General features: G+C 37.4%; 2 protein-coding genes across 4 annotated transcripts; one reads left to right on the top strand and one right to left on the bottom strand.

The window, feature by feature from the left end:
• Positions 1 to 400: 400 nt before the first annotated feature.
• On the top strand, positions 401 to 7,211 carry LOC149041497 (uncharacterized). 3 transcript variants are annotated; one of them, XM_089214139.1, is made up of 8 exons: positions 401 to 529; positions 781 to 937; positions 2,605 to 2,864; positions 3,777 to 3,906; positions 4,316 to 4,423; positions 4,854 to 5,032; positions 5,926 to 6,256; positions 6,853 to 7,211. In XM_089214139.1, the coding sequence occupies exons 2-8, from the start codon at positions 871 to 873 to the stop codon at positions 6,894 to 6,896; spliced, it is 1,119 nt and encodes a 372-aa protein (XP_089070265.1). In that variant the 5' UTR covers positions 401 to 529; positions 781 to 870; the 3' UTR covers positions 6,897 to 7,211. The 3 variants fall into 3 exon arrangements, with proteins under 3 accessions (XP_089070265.1, XP_089070264.1, XP_089070263.1); XM_089214138.1 differs by having other exon boundaries at positions 403 to 529; positions 2,602 to 2,864; XM_089214137.1 differs by lacking the exons at positions 401 to 529; positions 781 to 937 and having other exon boundaries at positions 2,435 to 2,864.
• Positions 7,192 to 24,131, bottom strand: LOC149041496 (uncharacterized). Its single transcript, XM_089180878.1, has 6 exons — positions 24,059 to 24,131; positions 10,828 to 11,105; positions 10,613 to 10,730; positions 10,234 to 10,356; positions 9,329 to 9,510; positions 7,192 to 7,932 (listed from the first exon to the last, which is right to left on the bottom strand). The coding sequence occupies exons 1-6, from the start codon at positions 24,129 to 24,131 to the stop codon at positions 7,909 to 7,911; spliced, it is 798 nt and encodes a 265-aa protein (XP_089037004.1). The 3' UTR covers positions 7,192 to 7,908.
• Between the last annotated feature and the right edge of the window lie 519 nt (positions 24,132 to 24,650).

Raw genomic sequence — 24,650 nt, 5'->3', positions numbered from 1 at the left:
AGGATTTTTTTTCTCCGTGTTTTGATACTTGGTTTTGTGATTGATTTATTCTATGCCCACGTTTCTTCTTGACGAGGAAAGAAAAACTGAAAGGCAAAGAATGTGAGTATAACTGGTTGAATCCTCGACTGATAATATAATGACTATATCCGTTGAACATACTGATTAGTTGGTTGTGGGGCCTGGGGTGTCAAAGTGCTTAGATTGACAGCCCGTGTTCCCGCCCATGAATTACGAGGCAAAATGCATAAACTCGCGTTTCTACACTAAATTATGTGGGAATACACAGAATTTTATTTCTGTAATATCCTATTAAGGCAGGAACCCCTCTGTGTGACCTTGGTTATCTTCTTCACTGCGTGATGTCATTCACTGGTTTCCAGCAGGCTCGATATTTTCTTTTTTGTCATCTTAACAAACCAGTGTTTAGATAGTCGAAATAAAACAAGCAGCTGAATTAACTTCATTCTCAATATCTCTGACTATTTACGGAAGGCAGAGTGAATTCTTACTCTTCGAAGTATTTAAGGTAATAGGGAAGTTCATTTCCCTTGCTTCAAATTCATTTTCAGACATAATCACCATTCTAAACAACAACAAAAAAGGAAGACAGGAAAAAGGGAGGAAATAACTCAAATCACACACATCAAAGGAATCCAAACATTCTCGTTGAACTGCAAGGTAAATCTTCCGTCAGACGCCGGTTCCGTCGACTTAGGCTCTTAATCCCCCTTCAGACGCTGTGCCCGTTGACTTAGGCTTTTAATCTCCCTCTTGCAGGCGATGTCTCCGTCGAGTTAGGCTGTTACGCTTACGGCAGACGCTGAGACCGTTTGATGCGATCATCGGAATGACTCCTCCAAAACAACGATGATGACAATGAGTGTAAGGCTTATATGGCTGGCTCTGTATCACTTTTACACTACAATCAGTGCAGGTATTGATAAATGGTTTATGTCAAAATCAACTGCTTGTATAGGGGATACATTTTAATGGGGCAATGGTTTTCAGTACTGCATAGTCTATATAAGGCAAAAAGTGACAGATCGCAATTTTTGCTGGAGTCGACATTAAGGTAATGGAATCCAAACAGAATCCATGCAGAATTGCATGTCTTTCACCGCTGTCGTTTACAAATGCATAACATGGAAATAGCGTAACTTAAAAAGGGCTACAGTTGATAGAACCTTAGCCATGAAGTAGAGGGAGAATACAACCGAAGGAAAGTAGGAAACGAAACAAGGGCCCGAAGTAATTGATATTAGAATGAAACACGAATTTCCCTCGCTGCATGGTTTTAATTGACTTGGTCCTCCTAATTCAGCTCTAATGAAAGTTGAGAAGTCAGTTTTTGCATTCACATTTTTATTCATAAAAACGAAAATCTCCGTTTATTTGAAGGAGTTGATTACGGCGAGCCCTCCTCAGAGCCGCTATTATGTCACTACGGAGTTAATCATAACCATTACAATTTCCTCAAATGTGACTGGTGCTTTAGCTGATCTATTTTTCACTTATCATGTACAGTTATGAACAGACAGGTGGCCGTTATCGGACACCTGTAATGGGAGAGTTGAAGCATACAATTATACTAAAATACAAACAGAATTGATCAAAATAACCATAGCAACAACCACTTATTCTGAAAAACTGTGTTTTTTCTAAAATAGAGGAATGTTATTTTAGACATTGTCCCTGCCGGAGATGTTTGTCCTAGGTGTATTTTTTCTCGGAAATTGAAACGGTTATGATTAATTGGTAACAGGACTCCGTGACGTCCAACTCTATCTGTAATCATACTCGTGATTGACAAATCGATTTTGTTAATCACTCGTCTGACTACTCGGTCCTATCACCATTATAATCAAAAAGTCGTACAAATGGAACTTCCATAGCAAAGAACATTTTCATCTTATGGCATTGAAAGTACTTCATTTTCTGACGGCGCTAGACTTTCTCCTTCAGGCAAGCATCCTGGGGAGACCCCTGCCGGAAGGCGCAAATGAACGCAAAATAAACAACGGATCTTGGTAAATTGCGAAACTTCCAAATTTAGGAAAACATTTGCAATTTGAAAGTGTATTTTGTTTTTGCAAAGGGCATGAGAGAAATACATAACTTTAAAACGCTCGTGTAGATCGACATTTGCTCTCATGAAACCGTCTATCTGCTCCGACGTAAAGCAAACGCTTGAAAAAATCAGCTCTGAAATCCTTTAGGGTGGCAAATTTGCATATTCAACTCAATCAATAAAACCAGATTATCTTGTAACATAATAATGAAGCTTTTTCTCGTATTTTTGCATTGTCATCCTACTCCCCCCAAAAAAGGTATGGGCGCTGAAAACGTACACTGACGACTTGTTAGTTCTTTCAGCTTGTAAGTTAAAAACAAACATACAAAACAAACGAAAGTAAATCTAGGAAAAGTACTTTCTACCCTACAATTGGATGTTTATATTCTCTACGACGTTCTCTGTCGAACAATTGAAAAAAAAAAAGGGAACCAGTAACCTGATGACAAGGTCTGAGAACTTGTTGTCATTCTCAGAATACTTTGTAACTGATATGCCTTATCCATCGAACTCATTTCATTTCTTAGCAGCTGAAGAAGAATGCCGAGTACTGCTTTATTTTAAACCAATGAAAGACAGAACTCTCCTCAATCATGTTATGATAAGAATAGATATACCAAGAGAAGATGTCTGCAGCATCCGATGTTTCCTTGAACCCAATTGCTTGTCTTATAATGTTGGACCGCTGGAACATAGCAACCGATACTTGTGTGAGATCAGCGACTCCACTGACGTACGACATCCGGGAGACTTGGTTCAGCGATTAGGATTTACCTACCAGGGAATAAAGGTCTGTTCTTCCGTGATCCACTCCCTAGGGAGTCGACTGAAATGTGTCTTACGTTCAAATCTCTTTTTTGTGCTTTTTACTGGAAGAGATTAGGTGTCTTAATGTAGCTAGCCGCCACTAGAGGTGTAAGCACAAGGAGGCCAATTAGGTGAGCTCGTCCACCTGAGCAGTGTTTTTAAATGTAACTTTAGGTGTAATACCTTTACTCAAAACTAAAATGTGCCACTTGAATAGACTCATTGTCAAATCATTACCAAGAGATTTATCATTTTACGACAAACCCCACCAAAAATGATGCATAAATCTGGAATCAATGGACTACCACTCGTTTATTCTAACTTTTAAAACTTTGTACATTTCTTAGCCGTCCTATGCAAAACAACAACGTGAAATCACCTCAATTTGCGAAGTCTGCGAACCGAAACCGCGTCGGCAAATTATTTTAATTTCCATTTGGAACTCACCGCTTTTTTTATACGTTATGCTGAAGTTGAGGTGTGGCACAGTATGCAGCCATTTTTGAAATTCTAATTAAAGGCAGAAATTCAGCTTTTAATCGAAGTCTTCCGTGGCGTTGCCGTCCTGACTGCTTAAGATTTTGCGTTGGACCTAAGTCTACGGTATCTTTGACCAAAAAGACGATCCTTAGAGGATTTGGGTTGTGTCACATTAAAATATATCTTGTCTCCCCCACGAGGCTCTGTAAGATTCTTATGATCCTCCCTGCCCCCCTCATTTTCAGTCAATTTGCTGCAGACCACCTATTAGACTCTGCTGGTGACAACGCGACAACTACTTCCCCCCTCCCCCCCCCCCTCCCCTCCTTACCCCAGGTAATAGATAATGACAGGTCCGTTAAAAAAGAGTGTATGGAAGGGTTTTCTGAGAAAATTATTGTCCTTGTATCATCAGAGTCCATGTAACACTGATGTTTGCGGGAAGAACATGACTTGTCAAGCGGGTTACACCAGCAAAGGATACCGTTGTATGAAAAACATCACGTCGACGCCATTAAACTTCAGCAACCTAGTTGCCAAAGAACGTACGTATCTTCTCTCCTTAGGTTATTTCTCTTATGATAAAACACGACGACAACGACAACACTTTCAATAAAAACACCATATTTGCTAATCGAGACGGATGGAAACTCTCATCGCGATTGTTCGTTTCTTCCAAGTCCAAAGCGTCTAAGTTTTATTCCATGAGCGTATAATTATGTCGCGAGATGCTTTAAATTGCTTGACTGTTAATGGCGATCAAATAAATTTGATTTGGAAAAAGCGTAAATCTTCATTATTCACTAACTTGGCTTCATCATCTTATCATGTTATATTTAAAAGTTATCTATTCCGTTTCTTTCTGGTCATCATGACGAGGTTGAATTATACGGGACGCAGCCTCTGTGGTTTTTTCTCTACTGTACTGATTCGATATAAATTGTTTTTCCTCAGACTTTCATAATTGTTCTGATGCACCCAACATAACGGGAGTTTACAATACATCTCACCATGACTGGGGCCTTTTTCCTGTGTACTGTGATCAGACATATGATGGAGGAGGTATCTCATATTCTGTATGATCGGTACAAGTTACATAATGAAACGATAAAAGAAAATTGGTCTCAATCTGTTCCCATTCTTCGTTCAGTACTAACTTTTCCCTTGATCAGTGCAAATATAATTGGAGAGCGTAGTCAGTGCCTTGTGGAGACTCCGTCAGTAGCTTTTCGCTCGAGCGTATTCATGGAAATGCTAGATCGTCCATTCGTTTCACATGGACGATTGCATTTTTCCCACTGGTGTACGTGACTCCCTTTTCCTCTTTTTCCATCACCTGTTATTTCCATTCGCATTCTAAGCTGTCCAACACTGCTGTTGGATCAGATCAGTGATTCTTTTTTATTTTGTTCCATAAGCATTAGGTGATGGGAGATTTTTCGAGATGACTTAATTCTTAAAATCTTTGTCTAATAAAATTTTCACCTCACAGGCTGGACGATGGTATTAAAAGTTGTTAGTGGCCTCTCTCAATTGGACGTCGGTGGAATTTGGTCGTCACCCTCCCTATATCATGAAAATCTCAACGAAACCTTCGACCTAACGTCAGCTTATCCAACTCATTACAAGAATCGTATTGTACTGAACTGGAAAAATTTTAACCCTAAAGAGGTGAGGAAGGTTAATGAATGAATTACCCCAAACATTCAGTAGTACACATGCCCAAGTAAAAGCATAAGCTTCGTTACCTGCAAATGACGCTTGGTACTGAAAGAGCCTCTGCAATCATTTGGGATTAAAGGCGCATGAAAGACACTGCCAATTGAAATCCTTGAAAAATATTTGATTTATGTCGAAGCTGCCACAAATTCATATTTTACGCCGTTGAAAAGTAGTTCACCTTCTCAAATGTTCATGTTACTGAATACGGAACTTGCGCCGGGGGCAGTTTGAGAAACGCTTAGATCTACCATATAGTCAAGCAAGGCACCAAGGGTGAGCTTTTCGGATTACTAAAATACACTGTAAACATTTCTCTTGTACTTAACCCCAGTGTATACTGCTTAATACTTCCTTTACTTTTTGTAACTTCTTCGTATAATCTTCTAGTCTACTAAAAGGATACAATCTTGCTACGAAAGGGCGACATGAGAGGGGCTGTCACCTGGTATCATTCCTTGACAATAAGGGCAAATTTAATACACTTGGTTATAGTTTATTACATCTGGGTAAGAATACTGTTGAGCGCAGTAGCTAATGGAGTAGTCAAAGGCATGCAGGAACTCAAGCCACCAGGAGATCGTTCAGCAGTCAGGGAACTAATGAAAGTTGTGGACTTGTGAACTTTCTCAGAATTTGAAAGTAGCAAATGGATTAGAAACGAGTAATTACTTGAGTGATGAGTATGTTGACTATGATGCGAACTTTTACTAAGGATACAGTATGAAGATCCTATAACCTGGAAAATCTACTCATGTTTTGTGATATCGTAATGTTAAAGTTAACAAAAATTGTCTCTTTACAAATGATTAATTTCAGTCGATTTTAACTTCAATGAACCTCAGGTTCGCGTCGTTATATACAAGGACAGTCAACAAGTCACCTCCCTCAAGTTCAATGCCACTGGTACAGACAACTTGAATTGGTTTTCACATGAAAACCTAATTTACTCACCATGGAGTGATCTTAAGATGTTCTCACTCGTAAATTTTGGCCTTCTGGGTCCCATAGTTTCCGATCGCTTCTTTGAGATAACTGGCCCTTACACTAGTTGTGAAAGTGATATCGGTTGGTTGGTAGTTACTAGTCACCCAGTATGTCCTTGGGACAGACGATCACCTCAGCCTAGTATCCAATACAGCAAGCAGCGCATGGCGTCGCGTATGGAAAATTACGGTAATTTTGATATTGAAATATTTTTGGCATTGTATTCCGTTGATAGGGTACCAATAACTAACAAAAAATTCTGTTGTTCAGGTATTACTTCACCTCATGCTATTCGAGACACCAGATTTCGTCGCCTGAGCAGTTTTTTTCTTCCTGACGTAGTCAAAGACGTTAAAAAGATGAACGAACATCTTCAAAAAACCACAGTGGTGATCGTTTCAAAATATCTTGAATGGGGCTTGACCCCTTCCCTTCCCTCCCCTCCCCCCAGACTATTCTCTTAAATCATCAAAGGGCCACGGAAAAACGGTCGAGCAAAACACGAAACTCATGATCACGTCTTCTACTAGTTTGCATTTTCTTCCCATTTCCCGAAATAGAAAGGTCTTGTATGAACAATCCACATTTACTACCTGGTACATTGTTACTGTACCTGTTTGTTTCTGTTTGTTTCGTTTGTTTTTTAGTATTCACCAACGTACAGACGTACATCCGTACCATTGACTTTTCGCATGTGAAATTCTTACTTCTGAATGAATATCATTTTAACTAGAGAATCATTCAGCCTTTGAAAAAAAAGCCTCTGTTATGATTCCATCTCACAGGAAATGTTGGGATTGCAGACGTCCTCGCCGTGTTTGTTCGCTAACAACAAATCATTTGAAAGGCTCAGCGGAACCTTTTCTGCAATGAAGTCTTTACCGTTGGTAATAACTTTGTCTTTGGGTATCATGATCTCTTGGTTATATCTATAGTTAAAAAACTTAGGTTACAGTTTGTATACTAAATAGTTTAAACCCAAATGTTGCAACTGAAGTTGTCGAAACGTCAGTCATTACTGCCCACAACAGTTTAGTCCAGGACTACTCTCGCCTGGACGATCACAACATAAGATTACAGGTCGCAGTTTGAGCAAAACGCTTTTGAAATCAAAGAAAGCTTACTCCTTGAGATAAGATTTTATTGAACTCCTATTCTTTGCAAATCCACTGTATTCTTTAAACAGTAAAGAGGATTAATAAGCAATTAATTATAGCCCTTGTATCATAGATTTAATTCAAAACGAATCAGCTGTTAATCAAATCTACAACTCAAAGCATTAATCTGTCACCAGCTACATTTCTGTTGGGTACGAGCTCTCTAAATGTAACATAACATATCAAATAACCACTCATACAAATCCGAGTTGCTTCTTTACAGTCTTAATTATAATTAATTAATTCACTGATTCTTTAAATCTGCCGGATAAACGTCCATACGAAATCAGGAGTACAAATATATTTAGAAGGAGTCCATATTATAATTTTGACCGAACTGTTACATTAAGAGGAAGGGTGAAGCCTCGTTATCAGCATATGCATATTCTCTATACTACTCTCAATTTATTTCCTATGGTACTTAAAATGAGAATTTATTGAGAGTTTCTTACTTGCATTGATTTCCTTTTTTTCTTATTACCTTAATGTTTGAATCTGCAGTGATACTTTAAGGAGAAATTAGATGCTTAAGTTGAAAGGTAGGTCGGTCGGTCAGTCAGTTTGGAGGTCTAACAATCAATCAATTAATTTGTCGAGTTTTTTCGTAATTTAGTTACATTACGTTTCTTTGCTTTGTTTATTACTTGACTGGCATCTCTGGTCTTCAACGTATGTACACAAGCATCACCTCAGCGACTCCAACATCAGCTTGAAAAAAAAAAAGTTAAAATAAACATTGATAAGCAATACGTAGTAAATTATTTATCTAGATCTCAATAAACAAACCATGATCCTGATAGCTATCCATTTTTAAAGATGAATAGAAATTCTGTCTTGGTCACTTGTGGGGTTGAAGGGTTAAATGAATAAAGGGGGTAAAGTTTCTATACAAACCGTGGTGCTGCGTCGGTGCAAGAGTATAACAAGGTAATTTGGTAATATCAACCGAGTTGATGACGTGAAGTGGCCACCGTTAAGAGTTTCAAAGCTGACGTTTCGAGCGTTAAAGATAACAATTCCTACCTGATAGATTTGAGTATTCTCATCACCAGTTTGCTAGATAATGTATGGATATTATGGGGAGAAGTTTCATGTTAATCACTTCAAGGGTTAAGGGAGCCTAGCCTAGCCATTCCCACATTTCACAGGTCTCAAGGCAAAAGTAGCCAAATAGTACCCTGTGTTACTTCAATGCTCATTACAAACCGAGAAACGCGTTGCCTTTTAGCCAAGAATGCAACGTGTAATTACGCAGAGTGTAACATCTATAACCATTTTAGAAACTTAAAATTTCCGGGCAACAACTTTAGAAGGGAACAAACACTTTCTTCATGCAAGACTTAAAGTTTGAGTTCGAGCCTCGGCTTGGGTCATTTCGCCGGGCTCTTCGTCAAGATACTAAACTCTCGCAGGGTAGCAGAAACCTGTCACGATCACTAAACGAAATTCTGGTTTTTTAGTTAACCACAAGTATAAAATGTTTCCACATGTGCAGGAATTGAGACGATGTTAAAAAGTGTCTTAAGAGGCGGCCCAACACAGATGTAGTTAATTCAGGCTAAAAAAATCACAAAAACCTCTAGGCTACGATACTAAACCCTTTTACACCCTAACATCAGTATGCATATTCTCCATACTGCTCTCTCTACATTTCCAAAGGTGCTAACAAGGAGAATTTGTTTAAAAATCAAGAGCTTCTTTAGTTGATGATCATTTCTTTTATTCTCATGACCTTAATGTGCCATTGTGGAGTGATTTTCTATGGAGAAATTAGATACTAGTCACTCTCAGGGGTTAAAGGGTTCAAACCGTGAAGGTGTATAACAGCTTTGGTAAAGCGCCAAACAAAACTAAATCAACGGAATACCCGAAATCAAATATCCCCCTATGTTTTAAAAAGTCTTAAGGTTTCCTTTTCTTTACTTTACTTCCTTTTGCAGATTGCTGTTGAGCGGGAAATTGGCGCGCGGCCGGTCATACATCATCTATCTGCGCATGCCTCACACTTGACCAACCGTTGTGTTGAGTTTTCTATAATTATCTCACACCCTATCTAGGAAGATGTAACCCGTTAGGTCAGCAAAGCGTGTCAAGCGGTATTTACCTCTTTAGGACTGAACATTTGCCAACTTTGAACAATACGGTTTTTGTAGTTTCCTCGGTAGGTTGAAGTGGTATCTAGGACAGCGGTAACATTTTCTGAAAATGTGTCGGATGAATTCCAGAACTCCCCAGCAGAAAATGAAGAATTTATTCCACCAATAACTTTGAATATCATCATCCAACCTTGATTAAAGAACCAAAAACAGTGCTTTTTAGAAATTGTAAGCTTCTTGCAATCCAAATTTTCCAATTTTGAATTATCTCCATGAAACCGCGATTTGAACGCGTTTTTAATTTATTTTCTAACCGCTTTTGCCTCATGTTAATTTGTTCCAGCTTACCCTTTAATGGTCTTAAAATTTATGTAAAAATAAAAACATGAAAGTTTTGCATTTAGAAACAGTTTCAGACTGAAACAGTCCTAAATACTAAAAACTGCCTGCTTCATAACATTCTCTTGTTTTTTCCGCCTCAATAACTGGATATTACATTGTGACTGTTTTCTTTTGACACTAAAGTTTGCTGCCAAGTGACGCAAAGGACAGAAAGAACAGGATGAAGTCTATGTCGGGCAATTTTGAATAGGAATAGGAAAAAACCGGGCGCGCAGCAAACAAAGCGATTTATTGCGTTGAACCATTTGGTGCTTAAAAACCTCCTTGCTGTAAACTTCAGATTTTTGGTGGCGAGACTGTCTCCAATGCGCTGATTTATCTTGTAATGACTGTTTAGGTATCAACATTGACTATTAATGAGACAGTGGGAAAGGGACGGAAAATCATCCACCTAGGAACTACAATATCTTAAATCCGAAGGTTTTCGTGACAAAGTCGCCTCACTACCTCAAAACAACGACTTCTACAAAAACCACTGAAGTATCTAATTCATGATCAGTGTGACACACACCTCCACCGTCCGTTGTCTGGTCGCAATAAACAGGGAAAGGCCCTGACCCGTGGTTCAAAATGTTGTAAATCCCAGTTTTCTTGGGAGCTTGAGAGCAGTTCTGAAGCTGAATGGCTGGAAATACTACAAAATACAAAAAAGAGGGGAATGAATCTAGCTATAGGATATTTGGTAAATTACCGGTTTTTTTGTTTGTTTGTTTGTTTGTTTTATTTTGTTCCATCAGATGAACTATGCCCAGGAGTGGGGAAAAATACATGGATACAATTCTGTAAAGGCTGTTTTAACCATAAAATAAACTTAAGGAAAATCTGCAGATACTTTACAGACATGCAGCGCAATGGCGAATCTTGCATCAAATTTAATAATTTAAACTTACTTTTTTCACAAAATTCTCCAGAGTAACCGTTCTTACAGATGCACTCGAACATCTCCAGTTTGTGTTTGGCGACGACGCAAGCTCCTCCGCTTTGGCATGGATTGGAAGAACAAGGAAACTTTAAAGGAAAAAGGAAAAAGAAACATCACTTACAGCAGTTATTTTTAAGTCATTTAATGTTGAAATGCTGTTTAATGATAGCGAAAGATCCTTACCTTAAAAGACGAATAGTGATGCCAACTCTTGCTTTCTTTGAGTTTGTCGGGGTCGTTAAACTTGTTGGTGGACAGTAACTCACACCACTTTTTTCCTTCGGCGGCAACGTTCACAGAAACGCAGAGCGGATGGTCAAGACATTTTAAGATGCATTCAAAGTCGTCATATGGTGTAATTATGTCAATTCGGGGTACATTTAGATAATGGAACTTGTCCACTGAAAGCAGATTCTGTCTTGAATTCTGCCCATACTCGGAATCGAAATTAGTACGAGTATCTGTCGGTTGAAGATAATTCTTAAAAGTTAGGATATTCTTAACTGTAATTATTTAGGGGAGAAAAGTACTGATTCCTGCAAACTAGAAACTTTGAATGGGAGTAACTGACGTTTTTGGATAGATTCTTTCCTTTTACCCGAGAAACTGCTGAAATTAGTGTTGTTTCTATCAAAAACGAAAGTTTACCATGTTTGCCATTGTATTACTTGTTCACGTTGCCGTGGGAAATCCAGTCTCTCTCTTTGCTTTTAAGGTTACCCCTCATTTTGGCGAGTGCCTTCAGAAAAACAAGTTACACGCGATTTTCACGTGAAACCAAAATAAACTAAATAACAATGAATAGGTTATGCAATGCAGAATTCGATTAAATTTTAGGCTATTCGACTTTGCCTCCTTTAAGGCGAATGAAGACGGTTGACAGAAAAATGACCAAGCGCTATTCTAGCGAATTAACCACAGATTAATTGTGTGGAATGGTGCTCAGGTATTAAACTAAGACATTTGGAGGCCAAATTTTGCGAAATATTTCTCGTTTATTCTAAAGGAAATCAGTTTTTCTTTATACTTTGAACTCCTTTATAGCATCTTTAGTCTTTTAAGGATGCTAAAAAATTGCCTCTTGATTGCAATCGAGGCAGATGTGATGTTTAGGCCAAAGAAGTCATACGTTGTGTTGAAAACCGCTTCTGAATTTACGTGGTGAAAAAAAATATGTCAAAGTTAGTGAAAGTTTATAATGCCCAAAAAATTAGATTCCGTTAGAGATTAATCCAAAAATATAAATATCTTAACTTGTTATAATAAAGATGTTTTGTTTCGTTGATGGTAAATATCATTATAAGATGAAAATAGGATAATGTAAATTCTTTTTTTTTTTTTTTTTTTTGCAACCGTTGACTTGCTGAGTGCTTTTTCGCGTATGTAAAAATTATCTGTTGAGGAAATGTTTGACTCGGTTTAGTCTAAATAGCCGCAGGTAACCAACGGTTTTGTTTAAGGTTGGAAAATGCGCATACAGATGTTACACTCCTGCGGCAATCACCTGAATTTGTACCCAAAATTGGCTTGAAAAGTTTTTCTTTTCACCCTATTTCGGAATGATGATGTTTAATAACATGTTTATGTCAGGAGAGGAACTGCTTGCATTTTCTCCTAAAAATATTACTTAGTTACGAGACATCCATCTACAGAATTGAATGTTAATTACAAAATTGTTAACATGTTCTTTTAAGCTTAAGTGAGGTAGATATGATGTTTAGAGTAACGAAGTCATACGCTGTGTTGAAAGACGCTTCTGATTTTACGTGGTGAAAAAAAAAAATATGTCCAAGTTAATAAAAGTTTATGACGCCCTAAAAATTAGATTCCGTTAGATATTAATCTAAAAAGGTGAGAAACGAAGAGGCTTCACTTTCTATAATAAAGATGTTCTGTTTTGATTGTGGTAAATAACATTATATGATAAGATAATGATAAGTTTTTTTTGCAACAGTTGACTCGGTAATTGCTTTTTCGTTTACGTAAACTACTTCCTAAGGGAATTTTTGACTCGGTTTAGTTTAAGTAGCTGTAGGTAACAAACGGTTCTGTTTAAAGTTGAAAAATAAGTATCCGGTGTTATTCACAGGCGGGAATTACCTGAATTTGTACCCAAAATCGGCTCGTAAAGTTTTCCTTTTCACCCAATTTCAGTATGATGATGTTCAGTAACATGTTCATGTCAGGAGAGGAACTACTTGCATTTTCTCATAAATACCTCACTTAGGTTACGGAGACATCCACCAACGAAATTGAATGTTAATTAAGAAACTGTTAACTTGTCCTTTTAGGCCTATATTAATTGTTTTTACAAGGCTTTCCTACGTTGCTGAGCCTTCAAGTACTGCAAAGTGGAATAATTGCCACCTCGGTAAATTCCTTCATTTGTGAGATTTGAAATTTTGCTTGTAGTACTCCTCGTAAAACTATTCTGGGTGAATGGCAGATAAAAGTTCGTCATGTTTTTTTTCAAGTGCTTCCTAAGTGCTTTTTCGTGTATGTAAACATTAATTTTTGGGGGAATTTTCAACTCGTTTTATTTTGGATTGCCGCAGGCAACTAACGGTTCTGTTTGAGGCTGGAAAAAGCGTTCCAAGATGTTACTCACCGGTGGGAATCACCTGAATTTGTACCCAAAACTGAATTGGCTCGAAAATTTTTGCTTTTCTCCCTATTTCAGAATGATGATGTTCAATAACATGTCTATGTCAGGAGAGGAGCTGCTTGCATTTTCTCATAAATATTTTACTTAGGTTACGACACATCCATCTACGAAATTGAGTGTTAATTAGGAAGCTGTCAACATGTCCGTTTAGGCTTACCTACGGTGCTTTTAAGTTCCGCAAAGCGGAATAATTGCCCCTTTGGTAAATTCCTTCATTTGCAAGAGTTGAAATTTTGCTTGAAGTACGCCTCATAAAAATAATCTGGGTGAATGGCAGATAAGAGTTCGTCATGTTTTTTTAATGAGCAAATGAGGTAGCACACTTGGGCTCACAACTTATCTAAAATTATTAAAATATACTATCCTCCAATTGTAAAAGATAAAACAGAAATGTCTGGATGTGCTCTTCGGTAATTTGTTGCGATTTCTTCCGGTGCGATTTTATCGCATCGCACTTTAATTTTTTCCATCTTCAACAGTTCACGAAACACATACAGCTGGTTATTTAAACAAAGTTTATCCTTTGTTTAACAAAAGCGAGTTCTAAGCCATCTTCTATTTGGCCGAACCTTTCATCTGAACTTTTATTTTTGTGAACAGTGTCAAGAGGGCCGAAAGCGAATAGTGGAAGGACATTCATTCAATTAAATCAACCCCCTTATAGAGAATCCTCGAAATCCAATGATTAGGTAAAACCGTGGTTTGGGTTAGTTTGGCATCGTGCAAATAACCGGCCCATTATGTCAAAGAACAAACAGCAGTAAATGCTAACGTGCTATTTCCATCAGAAAATTGAAAAGCCGCCATCTTTATCTTGCAGGAAATATTGAAAACACGATAACAATGAAACCGTTGCTTTATTTTCTGTCGATCGTGCCTCTTTTTTTACGGTAGTAGTGAAAGATTCGATTTCTCAGTTTTCATTTGTCAAAGAACATACGTGGATAACCAACCTTGTGATCAGGCAATCTTGGGTATCATTGAACACAGCTCCAGTAACAGAAAACAGATCCAAGTGAAAGACATGGTACAAAGTCATACAGACATGGAGTACAAACTGAATTTTTCCCACCTGTACTAAGCGTGATATTAGCTTCATTTAACTTATTGTTTACTTTTCTACCTATAGCTGTCTAGAGTTCTGTCTATGTGCCTTTTATTGTATAATTTTGTTGAACAAGAAGTCTATGCGAGGAATAAATATGAGGAAAATTTTAATATTTATTTTACAGAATGCCAAAGCGTAAACTCCGTTTCCATGGCCAGTTTCGCTAAATAAAGGCTGCAAGGATGAAAGGCCATTAATTTTCAAGGTTATTTCTCTTACTAACTTTACACCTACCCACCGCTATCGAACTTATACAAAGTTGTTTGAAATCCCCATCTTATTTAAAAACTAACACAACAACTATAACACTGTGTTAATTAACAAATTGACAAGAATATTAATTTATTTGCGTTACGAAGCTAAGCAGATATTTTATTCCTGCACGTTCTGAATGGTAATGTGTGTTTATCAGTGAGTGTTTCGATATGTCTTAAGTTATGTGTTAACTAATTTGAATAACGGTATATAAGTGTTGAGTAATAAGAACTAAGAGTTAGTCAGTCGGGTCTGTGAACACATCTGGAAGGGCAACTAGCAGCAACTTGATTATTAGTTTCAAGTTCTCGATAACATGCATTATCATCAATATACGCGGCCAAATAGAAAATCGGCCTCTTCAAAACACACGCTCAGCGGGCCGTGGGGGATCAAAAAATTCGAGAAATGGTGCTACAAACGAAAGCTGAAAGTTGACTTCAATTGCGTAACACCGGTTGAGCTAAATGAATTACTGCGGAAATTCTACGCTGAAGTTAAATCGGAAAAAGGCCAACCGCTAACACCAAGTACTGTAACTGGTATTCGAACTGCGATCCACCGACAATTGACTTCAGCTCCGATAAGCAGGAGTATGAATATTATGCAAGACAGCGAATTTCTTTCAGCGAACAAAATGTTTGAAGCCAAGTGCAAGCTGTATACAAAAGAGATGAATCCTAAACCCAGAAGTGACTTTGAATTCGTCATTCACTTAGCTTGTATTATTAAAACTCGCATTCTTGATATCATTTGGCCTTGTTTATTGATAATAATGATAATGACATGACTTTTTTCGGGAATATTGTTTATTTGCGCCCTTGTAGTGTCATTTGCGCAAATGACACTACAAGTGCGCAAATAAACAATATTCCCGAAAAAAGTCATGTTATTCCCTTATTAAGCCTCGAACGCCATGAAAAGTAGTTCCTTAGAGAGAGCGAAACGCGCGTCAAAAGAAGGTACTGCAATAGTATCGAAAAGAATAAAGGCTATTAAGCTATTTAATAAAAGCGAGTTTCGATGTCAAGTTATGGTCAACGAATATCTATCTGACAAGCTCGCGTCAAATTCTGATGACGAAAAGAAAATGTCTCGAACAGAGAGAATAGCGGATAAAGATAAGCGTCGTTGGCAGTAACAAGCCACTTCTTCTTCAAAACCAACGAGTTACAGTCAAGCACTTTGGTATGATTTTGCAGTCATTTTGCGTATAACGTTAAAGCAGAAGTTTTACTTCTCAACATTTCATTCAGATTATTCATTGGCTGGCATCCTTGGTCTTCAACGTACATACACAACCATAACCTCAGCGCCCCCGATGTCGGCTTGAGAAAAGAATATAACAAAAAACTAGCGATAAATAATACATAGTAAACTATTTATTGAGATCTCATTAAATATATTGTTAACATAATACATAATCCATAATTAGAGATAGATGGAGAAAAGAAAACAAATAAAAAGTTAGCAAAAGTGACCTTTTCCGAGTGAAACCGGATTTAGAGCACCGGCCTTTTAATCATCGGAGAGGTTAAATTTCAGATGACTCGTGCAGTTATTACACTTCTCCTCTCAATTTCCTACCGGAATTTTGCCCAATAATTAACAATTGCAATTAAATTCTGACACTCGGATGAAATAAAGAGGGGGAGAGGGGAGCGCTGAGGCGTCTTAAAATATCACTATTACTCCATATTGAAGAAAGGTCGACATGGCAATCTGGCGAGTACTCTCCATTTGACACAGTGTGACCCCCCCCCCCCCCACCCCCCACCCCACTCCATCCCGCTTCAAAATTCCTGGTCACGCCCCTGAAGAAGAAAAGGAGATTGCCGAGTTATCCAAGGAGGAGTCGACTAGAACAGTTACGACTATCTCAGCAAGTTATTACATACCATTATATCTGCTTTAATAAAAAAAAAGAAATAAAAAATGAATGACAACGAAACCATTCCATTAGGCCTGTTTAGGAAATATCTCGTTATTTCCCTGATTTGATAACAAAAACAAACAAACAAACAAACAAAAACAGTAATAAAGGTGTTCCAAGATTTCATACATCAATTTTCACCTTAACAGAAGTATGTCAAGAATTTTAAAATCAATTTCTACCTTGGACATTATTCCATGTGATTCTGTGAGTTTTCTTGCTGTATAGAATTGCCGGCACAGGGTGAAATCTCTCCCAGGCACAGATAGCTCCCCCGATCATAAACCACCCAACATCATTAGGGCATCCTGCGTACTTAGCTGAGATTTCAAAGTTTCGTGCACTGTGATGTCCATTGATGCTAAAGGGATATATGTTTGTCGCACTCTTAAGATCTGTCCATGGTGATTGAAGTAGATTATTTTGTGTAAACCAGTCCACGTTGGTTGTTCCTCTGGCATTGAACTTCATAGACATAACTTCTGCTCCATTCGTGTAAAGCACTACACGAACCTAAAGTCATACAAGAAAATTATCTGTTGTCTACATGTCAAATACATGAGTATGGGGTAAGATGAGAATCGTTAAATCAGGGGATTTAAAGAATTGTTAGTCAATTTTTTATTGTCTTTTTACAAACGTTTATCAATCAATATCAATTAATCAATCAATACTACATAACATGACTATATGTAAACTCGAGAAGGCAAAGTTTTGAGCAAGAAGTTGTTCTATCGGCTTGGTTCTAGTATCACTCTCTCTTTGGCACGGCAACCCTTGTTTTTCAATCGTCCTCGAAGCACTAAAAGCTCCGTAACACCCTGAGTAATTTTTTAACGTAATTTTTGACTAGGCACTTTTGTTTCTGCTCAGAATTTCTTTGGATATTTCATATCATTGTGGTTTGCATGTTTTCTTGTGGTTTGACCTTGCGACCGGTCGTTGTTTCTCTTGAGAATCAAAGACATGGAGTGCGAGAATTTCACAATTTTAAAACATAACTCCTTTTCTGAGAACTATTCTCCTACAAGGATAAAACATGAGCACTTTCCTTATACCTATTCCCAGGACGATACACTCTTGAGGTTTGGGAAGTAAGGTAAACAAAAGAACGCAACAAATAAAGATCTCATTGCATGGCCAGTGATATCACTCAAATAAAAAACAAATTGAAACAAATTGTTTTGGTTTATATTCTTTATATTCTATTCTTTTTTATTACTAAATTATTCTCAAAAGAGGAAAGAGCAGTTCAGAAAAGTGCCTGCTTGGTTTGCCTTTAGGAACATGATGAACATCATTTGGAAAAGCGTTTCGTGACAGACAATTTGAAAACAAGTTTCCATGAGGTGGAAAGCTCGATCAGGAAATATGGAAATACATTAACATTACATAAGAAATTTGTAAAACAAGGTGCACTTAGCCTAACCCTCTGTGATGTAGATATTTTCCGGACTTACCTCTTGAGGGTTAAAAGTTTGCCAACTTTGAACGATACGGTTTTTGTAGTTTCCCTGGTAGATTGAAGTGGTATCTAAGGCAGCGATAATATTTTCTGATAATGTGTCGGATGAATTCCATAACACGTCAGCAGTCGGAGAGGAAGAAATTCCTCCAATGTATTTGAATATCATCGTCCAACCTTAAAATAAAAAAAAAAGTCAGAAATAGTCTAGGTTCGTGGAAATTGCTTGTTCCTTTGGAAACTCTAGAAATTGTTTTTTCGAATTGTCTGAATGGTTATGGACCTAAGTCCTGGGACCTTCCTAGCCAAGTGAGTTAGCCACCTCAATTGGAAAAAGAGGGTAAGTTTCTAAAGAAACTGTGGCGCTGCGTCGGTTGGAGAGTATAACAGGGTAGTTTAGTGTTATCAACTGGGTTGAAAATGTAAATTGGCCACCGTAAAGAGTTTAAAGGATGACGTTTCGAGCGTTAGCCCTTCGTCAGAGAGGTACTGATGACCCTTACTCGAGGGTTTTAATGTGTTGATGGCTTTTACAGCTAACGGTTAGGCTTTGGCCTATTTACGGTTAACGGCTAACATATTTCCATTTTGGTCACCATAAAACACTTTGGGGTTTTTACGGTTTAACTGTTTCAATTTTATTCGCCAAACGGCTGAATCTTTTGGCCGTTTTACGCATAACGGTTAACCCCATTGAGATTCTTGTAATAAAATATGTGTTTATTGTTCATCGTGGTGTAAGAGAGGAGATGAACTTTGTTCGTTTGTCTCACGACATAGTCATTTTTGATGTAGATCGCGACGTTTCGACTGCAGTCGAAAGTCAGGCGATGAGGTCGATTGTTTACGTGTTTATATGGAAGAATTTGAGGAACAGGCGATAACAAATGCGACTTGAAAACCGAAGATCTGGAAACGATATGTAGATGACACTTTCACACTCTTAAACCGGGACAATGTCGACGGCTTTTTTACAACATCTAAACAGTCAACAGCCTACTATTCGTTTTACCATGGAAATCGACTCGATAGACTACTACTGTCTGCAGAAAGCCCACCCACACTGTCCAGTACCTAACCTATGATTCACACCACCCCTAGTGAGTAAAGCTTGGTTTTGTTAAGTGTCTATAATGCCGAGCCAAACACCTCACAATGACACCGTCAGGTATCTCTGAGGAAAAAAAACTTGTCATCAGTACTTGTTTCTAATGGTTATCTTTCTTCATTTGTACTAAGACTCGCAAAGACAACAAGGGTAACAGCCAACAAAGGCCGCGCAGGAATTTAAATCTACTGCCATTCTTACATAAAGGGTGTATCGGTAGTTCTTCGCCGCTGCCTACAACAACAAGGCATACGAACCGTATTGCAGTCGAAACGCTGCGATCTACATCAAAAGTGACTCTATCGTGAGACAAACGAACAAAGTTCATCTCCTATCGAGATCCTCTTATTTAGTTTGACGTACCACCTCCATCACTTGTCTGGTCGCAGTACACTGGGAATGAGTCTGATACATGATTGGAAATTTCGTGGACTCCTGTTTCCTTTGGGGCTTGAGAACAGTTTTGAGGCAGAATGACTGAAAAGATTAAAAGTAGAAAAGATGCTTATACGAGTCCTTGCACACGATGCAGAGATCTATAGATCTCTCTGCTGTACTAAACTGTCCTTGCATTCTCATTTTACAAATCGGAAATGAAGTCAAGGCAGTCAAGATGAAAATCTGGTTTCATCAAATCCGAATACTTTTTGTGTAAAGCTATCAAATATGATTTCAATAGGTTGGCACGAATGACTCCCTCACTACAAGTCGTAACAGAGTAACTCTTGTTCTCTAAATAACAATGAGACGATTTTGAAAAAAACAAAAACATGCTAAATTGTGTTAGATGTTAATGATTCCTCAAGCCGCAAAACGGATTGGCCATACAAAACCTAAGATAATTATGATACAAACATATACTTGCTAAGAGGTGAGAAGGAGATTTTTCGTTATACACCACTAACATATTTAAACATGAAGTCAATGACTTTAGGGAACTTAGAAAATTTTCTGAAGCAAAAAAACAAGAAAACGAAGAAGTATAAAAAGGCGGGAATATTTGCATTACTTCATGAATAAGCAACAAAATACCTTGGTCACAATTCTCTCCCCCGAGTCCTTGTGGACACACACAACGGTATCCTTTTGAAGTAAACCCAGCTTGACAAGTAGAATTTTTCTGACATGGGCTGCTTCCACAAGGATTCTGTGATAAAAAAAAAAGAAAAAAAGCAAACAGTGCCTTTCCTTTTTTTGTATGCTAAGAGCACGTGTGCTTCTTGAGGGATTACTATCACCATTATTATTATTTTCATCGTTGTAATTTTGAAAAGAGATCATCAGAGTCATTCTTTCGAAAAAGCATTAAACCTCAAGAAGATTTCAACTGGTCTCCAACATTTGGGAAATTAATTTCGCCATGGACGAGGTCTGTTGTATGCCTCACTGCGTCCCACTGATTTAAAATTACCGAATTAAAGAGTTCAGGTAATCATCCCAGAACATAGCTACCTTTTCTTCCTGTTTACATTTCTGTAGTCAACCAGTCAGTCGTGTCAAGTGAATTTTCAGCAAAAGAAAAAGAATTGTTGTGTTTAGGTTGTAAGGCTTACCTCAATTCCTCGGTAACTGTAGCCATTTCTGGTGATGAAATTCACGCTGGTGACTTGTAAATGAGTGCTGTTATTCAGGTCGCATAACGGAATATCGCCTAGTAGTGGCCCGTAGTTGTAAGACACACAGTCGGGATCCCCATAACAGATGAGTTCACAGCCTACTTCACTTTTAACTGGCAGAGATTTAATTATGTGATTAAGTAAATACTTGTCCTTGGTGACTGGGTTAAATAGAATGGCTCTGCACTCATCTGAATTTGCTGTCACAACTAAAAATAACAACAATTTATCATTATCCGTAACTGATCAACATTATCGATATGTGTCGATGAAAATTTATTTCATCCCTCGAGGCTCCTGGTAATTGCCCTCTATCCCCCTTTAATAATGCGAGTTCCTTTCATCTACAGCAAGTACTAGCATTTGGAATACTTATAGTGATGCATTTGGGAACGAATAGTCATGCGAACTCTTGCTTTCTTTGAGTTTTTCAGGGTTGTTGACATTTTAAGATACATTCAAAGTCATCATATAGTGTGATCATGTCAATTCGGAGTACATTTAGATAATGGAACTTGTCCACTGAAAGTAGATTCTGTCTTGAATTCTGCCTATACTCAGAATTCAAATCATTACGAGTTTCTGTGGGTTGAAGATAATTACTATAAGTTAGAATATTCTTAACTGTAATTATTTGGGGAAGAAACGTATTGATTCCTGCAAACTAAAAAACTTTGAATGAGGGTTTTAGGATAGATTCCTTCCTTTTACCCGAGTGATGGATGAAAGTGGTCTTGTATCTATCAATAACAAAAGTTTACTATTCTTGCCATTGTTTCTGTCTTTGCCTTTAAGGTTACTCCGCACCTTAGCGAGTGCCTTCAAAGAAAAAAATTTACGCGCGATTTTTCTCATAAAACCAAAATAGAGTAAATAACAATAAATAGATTATTAAATACACAACACGATAAAACTGTAAATGGCAAATGAAGCCGGTCAACGGAAAAATGACCGAGCGCCATTCCAGCGAATTAATTACCGATCAATTCGCTAGAATGGCGGTTAGTTATTAAATTGAGGCCAAATGTTGCGAAATTTTCTCCTTTCATTCTCAAAAGCGATGTTTCGCATGAAACTAAAATAAAGTTAATGACAATAAATAGTTTATTAAATGCAGAATACGCTAAAATTGTAGGCTATTCGACTTTGCTTCCGTTAAGGCAAATGAAATAAGCGAGTACCATTTCAGAGAATTTATTACTGATTAATTCGCTGGAATAGCGCTCAGATATTAAATTGAGGCCTAATGTTGCGAAATATTTTCCGTTTATTGTTATGGAAATGAATTTTTCCATTATACTTTGAACTTCCTCCACAGAATCTTTAGTCTTTTAAGGATGCTAAAAAATTGCCTCTTAATTGCAATTGAGGCAGATATGATGTTTAGACAAAAGAAGTCATACGCTGTGTCAAAAAAGGCGTTTGTTTTCTCTTGGTGAAAAAAAAATATGTAAAAGTTTATTAAAGTTTATGATGCCCTAAAAATTAAATTCCGTTGAAAATTAATCTAAAAAGATAAAAATCGTGGAGGCTTAACATGTTATGGCAAAGATGTTCTTCTGTTTCGTTGGTGGTTAATTTTATATGAGGAAATTTTAATTTTTCTTCTTTTCTTTTTGACAACAGGTGACTCGGTAACTGTTTTTCGCGTATGTAAAATTTAAACAAAATTGTCTGGAATTTTTAACTCGGTTTAATTTTAATAGCCGCGGGTAATTAACGGTTTTGTTTGAAGTTGGAAAACGTGTATACAGATATTGCCCACCTACGGGAATGACCTGAATTTGTACGCAAAATTGGCTCGAAAAGTTTTTCTTTTCACCCTACTTCGGAATGATAATGTTCAATAACATGTTTATGTCAGGAGAGGAACTGCTTCTATTTTCTCATAAATACCTTACTTAGGTTACGAGACATGAATGTTAATTAGGAAACTGTTAACTTATCTTATTTAGTTTTACAAGGCATTTCTACGGCGCTTGGCTTTTAAGTTCCGCGCAAAGCAGAATAATTGCCACTCTGGTAAATTCCTTTATTTGTGAGAGTCGAAATTTTGTTAGTGATACGCCTCGCAAAACTATTCTGGGTGAAAGGCAGATAGAAGTTCGCCATGTTTTTTTAATGAGGAAAGGGTGTAAGTACATTAAGGGCCCACAACTTCTCTTAACATATTAAAATATACTATCCTCCAACTTTAAAATATTAAACAGAAACGTTTGGATGTGGTAAAATCGTGGTTTGGATTACTCTGTCCTTGAGTAAATAACCGGCCCATAATGTCAAAGAGCAAACAGCTTTGATAGAATCGATTTCTCAGTTTTCATTTTTTCAAAGAACATACTTGAATAACCAACCTTGTAACCAGGCAATCTTGGGTATTATTGAACACAGATCCAGTAACAGAAAACAGATCCAAGTGAAAGACATGGCACAAAGTCATACAGACATGGAGTTGTACAAACTGAATGTTTCCCAGCTGTACTACGCATGAATAAATGAGTAAGTTTCTAAAGAAACTGTGGTGCTGCGCCGGTGGGAGACTATAGCAGGTAATTTAGTGTTAACAACTGAGTTGAAAACGTTAATTAGCCACCGTAAAGGGTAAAAAAGCTGTCGTTTCGAGCGTTAGTCCTTCGTCAGAGCCGTACTGAGCATAAGATTAGCTTCAGTTAAATTCCTGTTTATCTTTTAACCAATAGCTGTCGAGAGTTCTGTCTATTTGCCTTTTACGGTACAATTTCGTTAAACATGAAGCCTATGCAAGGTATGAAATAAATATGAGGAAAATTTAAAAATATTTTTAATAGAATACCAAGGCGTCTAAACTCCGTTTCCATGGCCAGTTTTGCTCAACAAAGGCTGTAAGGATGAAAGGCCGTCAATTGTTAAGGTTATTTCTCCTGCTATTTCACACATAACCACCGTTATCGAACTAATACAAAGTTGTTTAAAATTCCCATCCTATATTCATTTGTGAGAGTCGTAATAATGTTGTTTTGGCCTTTCACAAATTACAGGCCCATAATTTCAAAGAGCAAACAGCGGTTGATGCTAACGTGCTATTTCCACGAGATAATTGAAAAACCGCCACCTGTAGCTTGCAGCAGACACTGAAAACACAATAACGATGACACCGTTACTTTATTTTCTGTTAATCGCGCTTTTATTTTTTATTTTATTTATTTATTTATTTTTTTTACGGTAGCAGTGAACGAGCCGATTTCTCAGTTTTCATTTTGTCAAGAACATACTTGAATAACCAACCTTGTGACCAGGCAATCTTGGGTATCATTGAATACAGATCTAGTGACAGATAACAGATCCAAGTGAAAGACATGGCACAAAGTCATACAGACATGGAGTTGTACAAACTGAATGTTTCCCAGCTGTACTAAGCTTGAGATTAGCTCCAATAAACTTCATGTTTAATTTTCAATCAATAGCTGTCGAGAGTTCTGTCTATTTACATTTAATGGTACAGTTTTGTTAAACAATAAGTCCATAAAAGGTATCAAATAAATATGAGGAAACTTTAAAAATATTTTTTAAAATAACACCAAGGCGTTTAAACTCCGTTTAACACAACGACTATAACACTGTGTAAATGAACAAATTGACAAGAACATGAACATATCTGCTTTACAAAGCTGAGCAGATATTTTTTTTCCTTCACGTTCTGAATGGCAATGTGTGTTTATTGGTGAGTGTTCCGATATGTCTTAGTTATGTGTTAAGTTATTTGAATAACGGTATATAAGTGTTGAGTAATAAAAATTGAGAGTTGGTCCGTCGGGTCTGTGAACACCGCCACACAGGCAGTTAATTTTAAGATAGACGATCTTTTAGCATCTCGCCT

This window comes from Pocillopora damicornis, chromosome 8 (genome assembly GCF_964200805.1).
Source record: "Pocillopora damicornis chromosome 8, jaPocDami1.2, whole genome shotgun sequence".
NCBI lineage: Eukaryota > Metazoa > Cnidaria > Anthozoa > Scleractinia > Pocilloporidae > Pocillopora > Pocillopora damicornis.
The sequence above is the reverse complement of the archived record's forward strand: the minus strand, read 5'-3'. Positions and strand labels throughout refer to the sequence as shown.